The 10,761-nt window shown below is 42.6% G+C and overlaps 1 protein-coding gene across 1 annotated transcript; it reads left to right on the plus strand.

Moving 5' to 3' along the window:
• The first annotated feature begins 1,864 nt into the window (after positions 1–1,864).
• On the plus strand, positions 1,865–10,726 carry farsb (phenylalanyl-tRNA synthetase subunit beta). Its single transcript, XM_068317894.1, has 17 exons — positions 1,865–1,980; positions 2,408–2,463; positions 2,626–2,780; positions 2,913–2,985; positions 3,058–3,173; positions 3,688–3,838; positions 3,915–4,023; positions 4,220–4,290; positions 4,377–4,438; positions 4,587–4,638; positions 4,733–4,794; positions 5,173–5,380; positions 5,467–5,547; positions 5,883–5,975; positions 6,333–6,450; positions 6,539–6,694; positions 9,857–10,726. The coding sequence occupies exons 1-17, from the start codon at positions 1,923–1,925 to the stop codon at positions 10,006–10,008; spliced, it is 1,773 nt and encodes a 590-aa protein (XP_068173995.1). The 5' UTR covers positions 1,865–1,922; the 3' UTR covers positions 10,009–10,726.
• Positions 10,727–10,761: the final 35 nt, after the last annotated feature.

The following is a 10,761-nucleotide window of genomic DNA, read 5'->3' on the forward strand; positions in this document are numbered from 1 at the left end:
ATGGTGCAATGAATGAATATGCACCTTAGCTAACAATTCATTTTGCATCAGTCTGAACTGAATTATTGAAATGTGCCTCAAACAATATAGAAATATAAGAAAGAACTGCTTTACTGTAATATAGTCAGACAATAAGACAATATTATGACCTATGATTATGCTACAGGTCTGTATTCTCCCTACCAAAAAACAAAAACTTCAGTGGTATTTTATCAAATTGTTTGAGTGTGAATTTGGACAGAACATTTTGTGCGGATCATATCTTCCTCCACCATCTCCACGACTGTTTTTCTTTGGCTGGTTGACCTCCTGAAGGAGGCCCCAGTTCAACATGTTAAACCTGTTCACATCACGCACAGAAAGTGTATGTCAGTTAATATCTGAAGGAATGTTACCGGCTTGTGTCAGAGCAGATCCAGCTGCCCGACCAGTTTGCTGTAACGATCATAAAATTTAACAGAGTTAAATGAACTCCATTTTCCACACCCAATACACACACATATGCACACACGCACACACACATACACAACAACGCTGGTCATCAGATGGGATAGCTGATAATTTGACCAATCTGAAGATCTGATGCTTGACAAAATGTTTGCAGCACAACAGTAGAATCATTTTAAAGCAATTTATTCATGACATTTATTATAAGCAAGTGGTTTTACTTTATTTTTGCCAGGCATTACTTTCTCTGAAAGTCTATACTTCAGGTTGAAGTGCTTGCAAATACTGTGCACTCAAAATGTTTGTGAAAATTAATCTTATCAGTAGCCTCTAGTTCAAATATGCACATGTGACATTACATATATTACATATTTTAGACATTTTCTGCATGGGGAATAGATCAACAAGTTTATTCTGCAGAAACAACTGAGTCCTAAACTTGTAATCATTATTTTTTAATATTAAAAAAAAGAAAAGAAGAATACATCTCTTACTATGTTGATTTGACAGTTTTCCCTCCGGATAATTTCCTAGTTTGACCCAGATGGTGTTGCTAGTAAATCACTTCATGCAGCCAGTGCAACATTAGGCACAGTTGGGAGTCTCAGCTGTCAAAACACATGATTTGTCAGTAGAAGTGACCATGACATTTAGCACCATTTTTAAAATGCATGTTCTTGTATGTTAATATTTGACTATGATAAATTTCAAAGTGTCATGCATAGACTGAGTGATCTGTCTTGCAGACAGAAAGAACAGCAGATGTCAGAATCTTCATTAAACGCATTACTAGAATGTTTAAACGGTCAAATGAAGGTTGCTGCCTGCTGCCTCCACATTCTCAGATAATACACTGTGATAAAATTGTTCTTTAAAATGTTCTTTTAAGAACAAGACATAAAAAAGTCCTGTCGTATATAATGCTCTTTCTCATATGCATATTGCACCATAATACCTGCTGAGTGGCTGTTCTCACAGGGATTTCCGTTGCTGCAAGAGGGCTCGTTGACTAACTCCCCTGGTGCTGTTTGCATCATTATTTCTGGCACTTCTAACCCCTGATTATTTGCTTTCATGGCAATAACCTGCGACCCAGTTTTGTAAAATCTAAAAAGATTTTGTCAGCAACTTTTAGATATTCTGGACTGCAACTCAATATTTAGGATTTCCAGGAAACCCTCCATAGAAAATACCTCAGTTAACAAAAATATTTGAACGCATGTTGCTTTGAATACATTGTGGATTTTAAGAAATCCTACTCCGGATTAAATCAGTAACACTTGCCATCATTCATTCATTCATTCATTCATTCATTCATTCATTCATTCATTCATTCATTCATTCATTCATTCATTCATTCATTCATATTTTTTCATGTTTCTAACGCAACTTTTTTTAGTCAGGCATCGCTTTAGACAGCTACGGTGTGCCGGACGGGTCCTTCTCCACGGGGTTCAGCAGAATTAGCCGCAGACATGCCGACTGTCGGACTGAAAAGGGATCTTCTCTTCAAAGCGTTGGGCAGAAAGTACAGTAAGTCGAAATTATTATATTTTCGTGTAACGGAAAAGTTGTTTGCTTGGTTCTGACATTTATTTCTCTCTTTTAAAGAGAGAGAATGAAAGCTTGAATGAGTTAGCATCACAGTTAGCCACACTAGCGGCTCACGTCAGGCTAACTTCGCTTTAATGACAGCTGGTCTTCAAGGAAACTTGTGAAAAGAAAACGAAATTAAAACGCAGTTGAATTTGTTGTCAGACAGAAAAATATTTTATTTTCTGCTCTTGTTTTGTTGCAGTTCTTTTGTCTTCTTAGCTCATCGACATCTTTATGGGATTTCACCGCGGTTGCATCATTCCTGTCAGTCATTGAAGACCGAGCACCAAGAGAAGCTGATGACCTGTGTGTCCACAAGGATGTCTGCTGTTGTTTCTCATTGAAACTCTTTTATTTTTCCCAGCTGACGAGGAGTTTGATGAACTGTGCTTTGAGTTCGGGCTGGAGCTTGATGAGATTGTGAGTAATCCATGTTATAAAGGAGACTTTTACATGTGTCCTTCTCTCTGATCACGCCAAAACCTAATCACTGGGTATATTTAGATTTATTTTATAAAAATGTTAGTATGTGAATGTCAGAATCCACTGATCTATGGCGTGACTCTTCTCTCCTGCTTCCAGACCTCAGAGAAGGAGATCATCATCAGAGAACAGGGGGACTCCAAAGCCTCTGGAGCGTCAGACGTCATCCTGTATAAGATCGACGTACCGGCGAACCGATATGACCTGCTGTGTCTGGAGGGGCTGGTCCGCGGCCTGCAGGTCTTCAAGAATATGTGAGTGCTATCAGGAGTCTGTGAGAGCTGTTTGTGCATGTAGGTGTGTGATTGATTTCATTAAACAGCAGGTGTTGTGCATGCAGGCTTCCTTCTTTATTGCTTTTTTGACAGATGATTTTTGTGCTGCAGGTTGGAGGCGCCTCGCTACAGACGCGTCGGCCCGGCCAGTGGCGAGCCTCAGAAGCTCATTATTACGAAGGAGGTGGGTCAATCAGATGCTAAATAAATAATTTATGGTGTGATGTGATGTAATCATTTGTCATTTCCTGTGCAGACGGCAGCGGTGAGACCCCACGCTGTGGCGGCGGTGTTGAGGAACATCACCTTCACGCAGGAGCGTTACGACAGCTTCATCGAGCTGCAGGAGAAACTCCACCAAAACATCTGCAGGTCAGACCAGCCGTTAACACGAACGATTTCATACGTAGGATCCCAGCGGTCACCTCCTCCTGAGTGGTGATGACTATTATTATTCTATTAATGCCTTCACTTAACCTCTTTAATTAGCCTTTAGTTCATCTAAACTGTACAGCCGGTAGAGAAACTCACGAACTATTATTTAGTGTGTGTGAAAACACACACTGAGGAGGTTATACGGTCAGTGTGAGGTTCCTTTAATGGATTAATCTACCAATTAATTTCCAAAATTGTAGTTGATTGTTTCTAAGTAATTAATTAATAAATGTCTGTAAATTTCCAGAGTTTAAGGTGTTTTCAGATGGTATTGTTTCCCCATACCAGAAGTGCAGAGATATTTGAAGGTGTTTTATAGATAGACATGAGTGTATCAGTTCTATTTGAAGTAAAGCAGTAAAGCCATAGATTTAAGGAGTTTCTTGACTTTCATTTGGTTTCCTCGACTCAGGCTGAGTCTTGTTAACACCTGCCTGTGTTTTGTGTGCAGGAAGAGGAGCCTGGTGGCCATCGGGACCCATGATCTGGACACCATCTGTGGTCCTTTCACCTACACAGCCAAACCTCCTGCAGACATCAGCTTCAAGCCTCTGAACCAGACGAAGGAGTTCACCGCCACCCAGCTGATGAGCCTCTACAAGGTGAACAGCCGGTCTGAGCAGCCTGTTTGTCTGTCTGACTGCTCCTAACCTGTCGCTGATGCTGTGACTCGTGCAGACAGACAGTCACCTGAAGCATTACCTCCACATTATTGAAGAGAAGCCGGCGTATCCTGTCATCTACGACAGTAACGGTGTCGTCCTGTCCATGCCTCCCATCATCAACGGTGAGTCCTGCCTCCGTCTTCATCCATCACACAGATCTGATATATTAGCAAAAAAAAGGTTCAGGCATTTAAAAATCTGAAAATCACAAATAAAATTTGAGGAGATAAAAGTTAGAATGAATCCTAAAATTTATGAAACGATAAAATAGCTTCTCTTTTATCATTCTGGTGAAAATTTGGGGTTTTTTTTCTACAGGGGATCATTCAAAAATCACCCTGAAGACGAGGAACGTCTTCATCGAGTGCACGGCCACCGACGTGACCAAGGTAGAACCAGATTAACAAAGAAATCACGTTAGAAGTTGTTCAGTCGGTGTTTGAAGGCAGGACTGATCTTAACCCTTTGTGTCCAGGCAAAGATTGTGTTGGACACCATGGTGACCATGTTCAGTGAATACTGTTCACAGCCCTTCACGTAAGTCCCAGATCTGTCCCGTAGCCCAGCTGCTCACAACTGTTCTTATTATATGTGGACATATTTAAAATTCAATAATTAAAGATCAATAATTGACTGTCGTGTGAGAACATTACAATGAGTTTGATGTTTTCTGCTTTCTCTTCAGAGTGGAGGAGGCTGAGGTGGTGTATCCAGATGGCAAGACCTGCAAATACCCGGTACCGTCTTTATTACGATTATCTTAACGTGTGATGTGGAATTCTGTTACTGTCTGCTAATTCTCTGTTCTTTTTTTAATGGTTTGTGTTTTAGGAGCTGGCTTACAGGAAGGAGAAGTTATCGAGAGAGTTCATCAATTCCAAAGTCGGCATCAAGTAAGTCGTTTGGTCTCGTTAGAATAAAGATGTAAATGCAGTAAAGTAGAGACGCGAGTTTAATCAGATCCGTGACTGAACTGAGGTCAAACATTTCTAATAAAATAATTTTAATCCGTTCCAGCCTTATAAAAAAGTCCCAAACCCCCTAAATTATAAACAAACAAACATAGTTTTATCAACCAACAGACATGCAGACTTTACCTGTGTATAATTAATTATATATAAGTTATGTAAAGAATGAAAAGAAACGCAAAAGTCATGAGAACACACGAGCTACGTCTTGACTCCACCAACGAGAACGAGATCCGGTCTCACTGATGTCGTATCCATCCGCCAACACGTGGATTAACAGGGTGCTTCGTTTCCTCCTGACAGCGAGTCGACGGAGAACATCGCTCAGATGCTGACCAGGATGTGCCTCCTGTCCCGGCCAACCGGCGTCGGCGATGAGATCGAGGTCGAGATCCCGCCCACGCGCTCTGATGTCATCCACGCCTGTGACATCATGGAGGACGCTGCTATGGCCTACGGCTTCAACAACATCGCTCGCACCACGCCGCGCACTTACACCATAGCCAACCAGGTGCCTGGGTCGTCCTCTGCACGTGTGATGTGTGTGTGTGTGTGTGTGTGTGTGTGTTCTCATGTGTTTGCTGTGTGTCTTCTCAGTTCCCCCTGAATAAACTGACTGAGCTGTTGAGACAAGACCTCGCTGCTGCCGGTTTTACAGAGGCCCTCAACTTTGCCCTGGTAAGAAAAACTCATTGATTTAAACCAGAAGGAAAAAAACAGCTCAGAGCAGAAACCTTCAGTCTCTTCCTGCTTGTTCTAGAATGAATGTTGGTCACTTTGATTTCTAAACTACAGCTCTAGAATGGATATTACTGGTAAACGTCAGTAATCGGTTCCCAGAGATGTGACGTAAGTCAGACAACAACCTAAGTTGAATTAACTACGTAACCATTCCCAATCAATGAATGTATTTTAATAATGTTTGGTTAATATTGATCTATTTTAAATTTTATTTTATTAATATAGTACAGAAAAAAAATAAAAGTAAATTTGTCCCCTTTCTCTTCCCGTAGTGTTCTCAAGAAGATATCGCAGATAAGCTTGGAAAGAAGATCACTGAGATCGGAGCTGTTCATATCTCCAACCCCAAGACAGCCGAGTTCCAGGTGCAGAAGATAAAACTGCTTCAAACTGAGCAATTCTTAAATATAAATACCTTAAAATTCCAACCCTAGTCTAAAATAAATCCCACAAAACAAGAAGTCTCATTTTTATGATCAAACATCAACATGTTCCATTTTGTTTATTCAAGTTATTTCCCTAAATAAATTTTCAGGATAATTTGAGTAAACAAATTGGAACATGTGGATATTTGATCATGAAAATGATCATGAAAATGATCAAATTTATTTCAGACTGTTGAGGATATTTAAAAGTGAGGAAGTGTTGTCTTGTTAAACAACCACAACGACACTGAGGAGTCAGGATTTTCTCTATCTTCACATTCTGTTTTTCACCACCAGGTGGCGCGCACCACCTTGCTACCGGGCCTTCTGAAAACCATCGCTGCCAACAGGAAGATGCCCCTTCCCCTCAAACTCTTTGAGATATCTGACGTGGTGCTCAAGGATGAAGCTAAAGGTACGTCTGAACGCCCCCGGCGTCCTGCAGTCACATCCTGTACACAGTCTGTGTTTTATTTAATTCTTGTTCTTCATCCGCCCACCAGACGTCGGGGCGAGGAACATCCGGCGCTTCTGTGCCGTTTACTACAACAAGAGTCCGGGCTTCGAGGTGATCCACGGCCTGCTGGACCGGACCATGCAGCTGCTGGAGGTGAAGCCGGCTGACGGGGACGACGGCTACCGCATCCAGACTGCAGACGGTAAGGAGCTCTGTTTTGGGGGGGGGGGGGGCAGGTCCACACACCCCCGTTACAAATATCCCAACTGCTAGATTAATATCAGAACAGGTTTACTTACTCTCACAGAGGTAAGAAGATGTGTTGTGATATTTTAACGTTTGAAGTGGTTTTATTTGGAGAAAATAGGGAAGTAGACAAATGGAAAACTTAATTTAGATTTTAAATCAAACATACACCACTTTTAAAAAGTCAATAACAAGCCTCCAACATCCCTGTGGTGAGCTGGCGTCCCATCCAGGGTGTACCCTGCCTCTCATCTGTTAGCTCCAGCACAACCTGTGACCTATACCCTCGAGTAAGCGATCGAAGAAGAGACGAATCTGTGACCAATCTAAATTCAACTTCTGCTTCCCTTCCCCTTAATAAATCATGCCAACCACATAGCAAGACCAAATAGCATTGACTATTAGATTACATTTACTCAATCGTGTCATATCGGCGCTCTTGGATCGTTTATTCTGGTCTGAGTGCAGATTGTCAGACAGATTGCATCAAATGCACGAGCATTTCTGGTTGGAACAGCAGATCGGGTCGTGACTCACGAGAGTTCCATCCGTCTGAAGGTTTGATTTATTTTTCTGAAGCGCCGGATGGACATTTCAGTTTCCTAGAGAGACTGATGCATCATGGGAGTTCTGGATTCCTCCATCTGTCCTCCTCTTTGAGTTTTCTTCCTCGCAAACTCCAAGGTCACATTGCCGGATCGCCACTCTTGTTCATCCAGACAGCAAATCAATTGGCTCAAGTATCAAAGTGAGAATAGTGAGGATGGGGGTGGGGGGTGGGGTGGGGCAGACACTGGAGAGAAACGAGGGATGAGTTCAGATGAGGAGGGGGGGGGGTGATGGGACGGGACAGCGATGGCTGGAGGCGGGAGCAGGAAGAGCGAGGAGAGTGTGAAAAGTCTGCAGTGTTGGAGAGAGGATGGGAGTCACGTCTCCCACTGCAGTGCTGGGTGTCCACACACACACACACACACACACACACACACACACACACACACACAAAGATGCAGGATGAAGCACTCTAATGTTCCACACTCCTCTCCTTATTTCCACACATTAGCCAGATCCACACACACATGTCAGCGTGACCTTAACCCCATTACAAGGTCGCGACCCCCAGCCTGAGAGCACACCTGACACACACACACACCGTCGGCACGGGTCCATTAGCGGAGCCGAGCTGCACTCACCGTCGGTCCCAGAGCAGACGGAGGAAGGGTTATCCTCTTCCTCCACTCAGACGTGTCGGAGGAGCGGAAGGAGGACAGAAACACTTGAGACACACGTGTGTGTTTCACTTAACAACTGTGTCCAATGCTGACCCTTCACCCGACCACCTCCTGTCAGGAAAGAGCAAACGCTGCTCTTTTCTGGGCCCGTAAGCAGTTATTTTATTTCAACCTATGACAGATTTTCTTGATTTCCTTTCAATATTCCTACTGGAATCTTGTTGAACACATCAAACACAACAGAGTTTTGCCTTTGACCGTTTTGTTTTTCTCGTTTGGTGGAAAAATGTTCTACTTGTTTTGACCGTGGAGTTATTTTGTTTTGTGCATAATTTTAAGACAATTTTCTTTCTTCAGAAAATTGTGCACACATGAGCTGTGTGGGAGTGGCGCCTTTGGCTTTTGAAGAACTTTATTAATACATGTTTTCTTTTCATTTTTATTCTATTATATATCTTTTTAAGAGGAGAATAAGGCTTGGTTCTGGAGAACACCTTGACGTACTATCAGGGGCGTCAAACTCATTTCCACCGAGGGCCACATCAGCATAATGTCTGTCCTCAAAGGGTCAGATGTAACTAATAAATGTAACTAAATGTAACTCAATGTCATGTAACATAAATGTAACTACTCCTTAATGTTAATAAGTCTGAATTTATTACTTATTCAAGTTACAAACAGAATTAAACAGAAGAAACATGTTTGTTTGTTTCTCTGTTCTAACATGAATCCTTTTAATCTGTCAGGTTATTAAACCCACAGAACTCCATCAATCAAGGATCAAACGATCAATAAAGAAAAATAACATCAGACATAAGTCAGGACATTAACTTCGTTCACAACGTTTAGTCAGAGTTAAAATGGGCTGAACTACTGCATTGTGGGAAATGTAGTTTTTAGTCAAAGCACATTTTTGACCTATTTTTAGACACTGAGCCTTTATGCTCTTGCGGGCCCCATAAAATGATGTGGAGGGCCACATTTGGCCCCCGGGGCCTTGAGTTTGACACATGTGATTTACAACATAACTCAACACATTGTTCCATATTTTGGAATATTAAAAAGTGTTTGTCTTTATTTTCTTTCACATAATCAACGCTTAAATACGTTGTTTCTGTCCTCTGTTTTATTGACTCTGTACCTCCGGATGAGCGACCGGATTGAGACGTTTGATGCGGCGTCTCGGCTCTCTGATGGCGAGAGGCGAGTGGGAAGAGAAGCGGCTCCAGTGAAGCGTTTTCATTGAAAGATTGGTTATTTAAGACGTACAGGAGCTATTTATACGGTTGCCATGGAGTCGAGCTCATGGTACAAGTGGCTGACGCGTGAACCGACGTCAGCACATTCCACCAATTTAATCCCACTAGCAGACCCGAACAGCCGAGCGGGATAAACCGTGTGTGTGTGTGTGTGTGTGTGTGTGTGTGTGTGTGCGTGCGTGCGTGTATGTTTTATTTTACTGAACACATACAAACCGATGATGAGTCGAGCGCTCTGGAACTGATTAGCAAGGGAGTGTGGGAGAAGCGGTGCACTATGGGAGAACACCACTGTGTGTGTGTGTGGGGCTGTTGTCATGGTAACCTTGTGTGGTGTTTAATCTGTGGCACGTCCACCGTCGCCTATATGTGAGTGCTTTCTCGACTCGCTGCCTTTTGGACCGAAAGTGACACGAAAGCATCAGAAAGTTTCTCCACTTTTTTTTTGGAAAAGTTTCTGCACAGGAAGCAGCGCCTCTTAGCTGGTCTGGGGTAAATTAATGAGGAGCAGATAGCTGGTGACCAATGTGTGAGAACTTATAACCCTCCAGAGAAAACAGAGTCCCTAAAACCCGTGAACCTGACCGTCTGACGCCGTTAACTTAACCAAATATTTCTCTTCTCTCTCAGATTCCACCTTCTTCCCCGGTCGCTGCGCCGAGATCTTCGTCCGTGGAAAGAGCGTCGGCCGTCTGGGCGTCCTCCACCCCGACGTCATCAACCGCTTCGAGCTCACCATGCCCTGCTCCGCGCTGGAGATGGACATCGACCCCTTCCTGTGATGTCACCTTCCTCACCCTTAATCCTAGTCCTAATCCAGCTAAAAGACATTGTTTATCCAGATTTTTAAAAAAGTATGATAGAACCTTGAGAAACGAGTTATTTGAGATACGAGTCGTCGGTCTGTCCTTTTGTTTGACGTCCGAACGGAAATACGAGATACGATCTGAGCAGCTAATTGGCGGATGGATACAACATCAGTGAGACCGGATCTCGTTCTTTATCACGTGTTGGTGGATGGATACGACATCAGTGAGACCGGATCTCGTTCTCGTTGGTGGAGTAAAGACGTAGCTCGTGTGTTCTCGAGATTTTTGTGTTTCTTTTCATTCTTTATCATTGTTAACGTAACTTATATATAATTAATTACACACAGGTAAAGCCTGCATGTCGATTGGTTGATGGAAATGTGTGTATTTTTCCGTAATTTAGAGAGTTTGGGGCTTTTTTTACAAGACTGGAAAAGATTAAAATGATTTTAGATATTTTAAAAAGGACATTCTTGACTTGGGAGTTCAGTTATGGAACCGATTCAACTCGTATCTCGAGGTTCAACTAATTCATGAGTAAAATGCAGCTTTAGTTGTGCTGCGGATGATGCATGTCGCTGATGCATGGGGGGGGGCAGAAATAAACGGGTCAAACTTAATGTTTTATACATCAGTAACGAGGCTGTTTTTTTTTTTTTACCGAAGTCAGATGAATTAAAAATTAACAGGACTCATTGTGTGTGTGTGTGTGTGTGTGTGTGTGTG

This window comes from Antennarius striatus, chromosome 6, assembly GCF_040054535.1.
Source record: "Antennarius striatus isolate MH-2024 chromosome 6, ASM4005453v1, whole genome shotgun sequence".
NCBI classification, from domain to species: Eukaryota; Metazoa; Chordata; class Actinopteri; order Lophiiformes; family Antennariidae; genus Antennarius; species Antennarius striatus.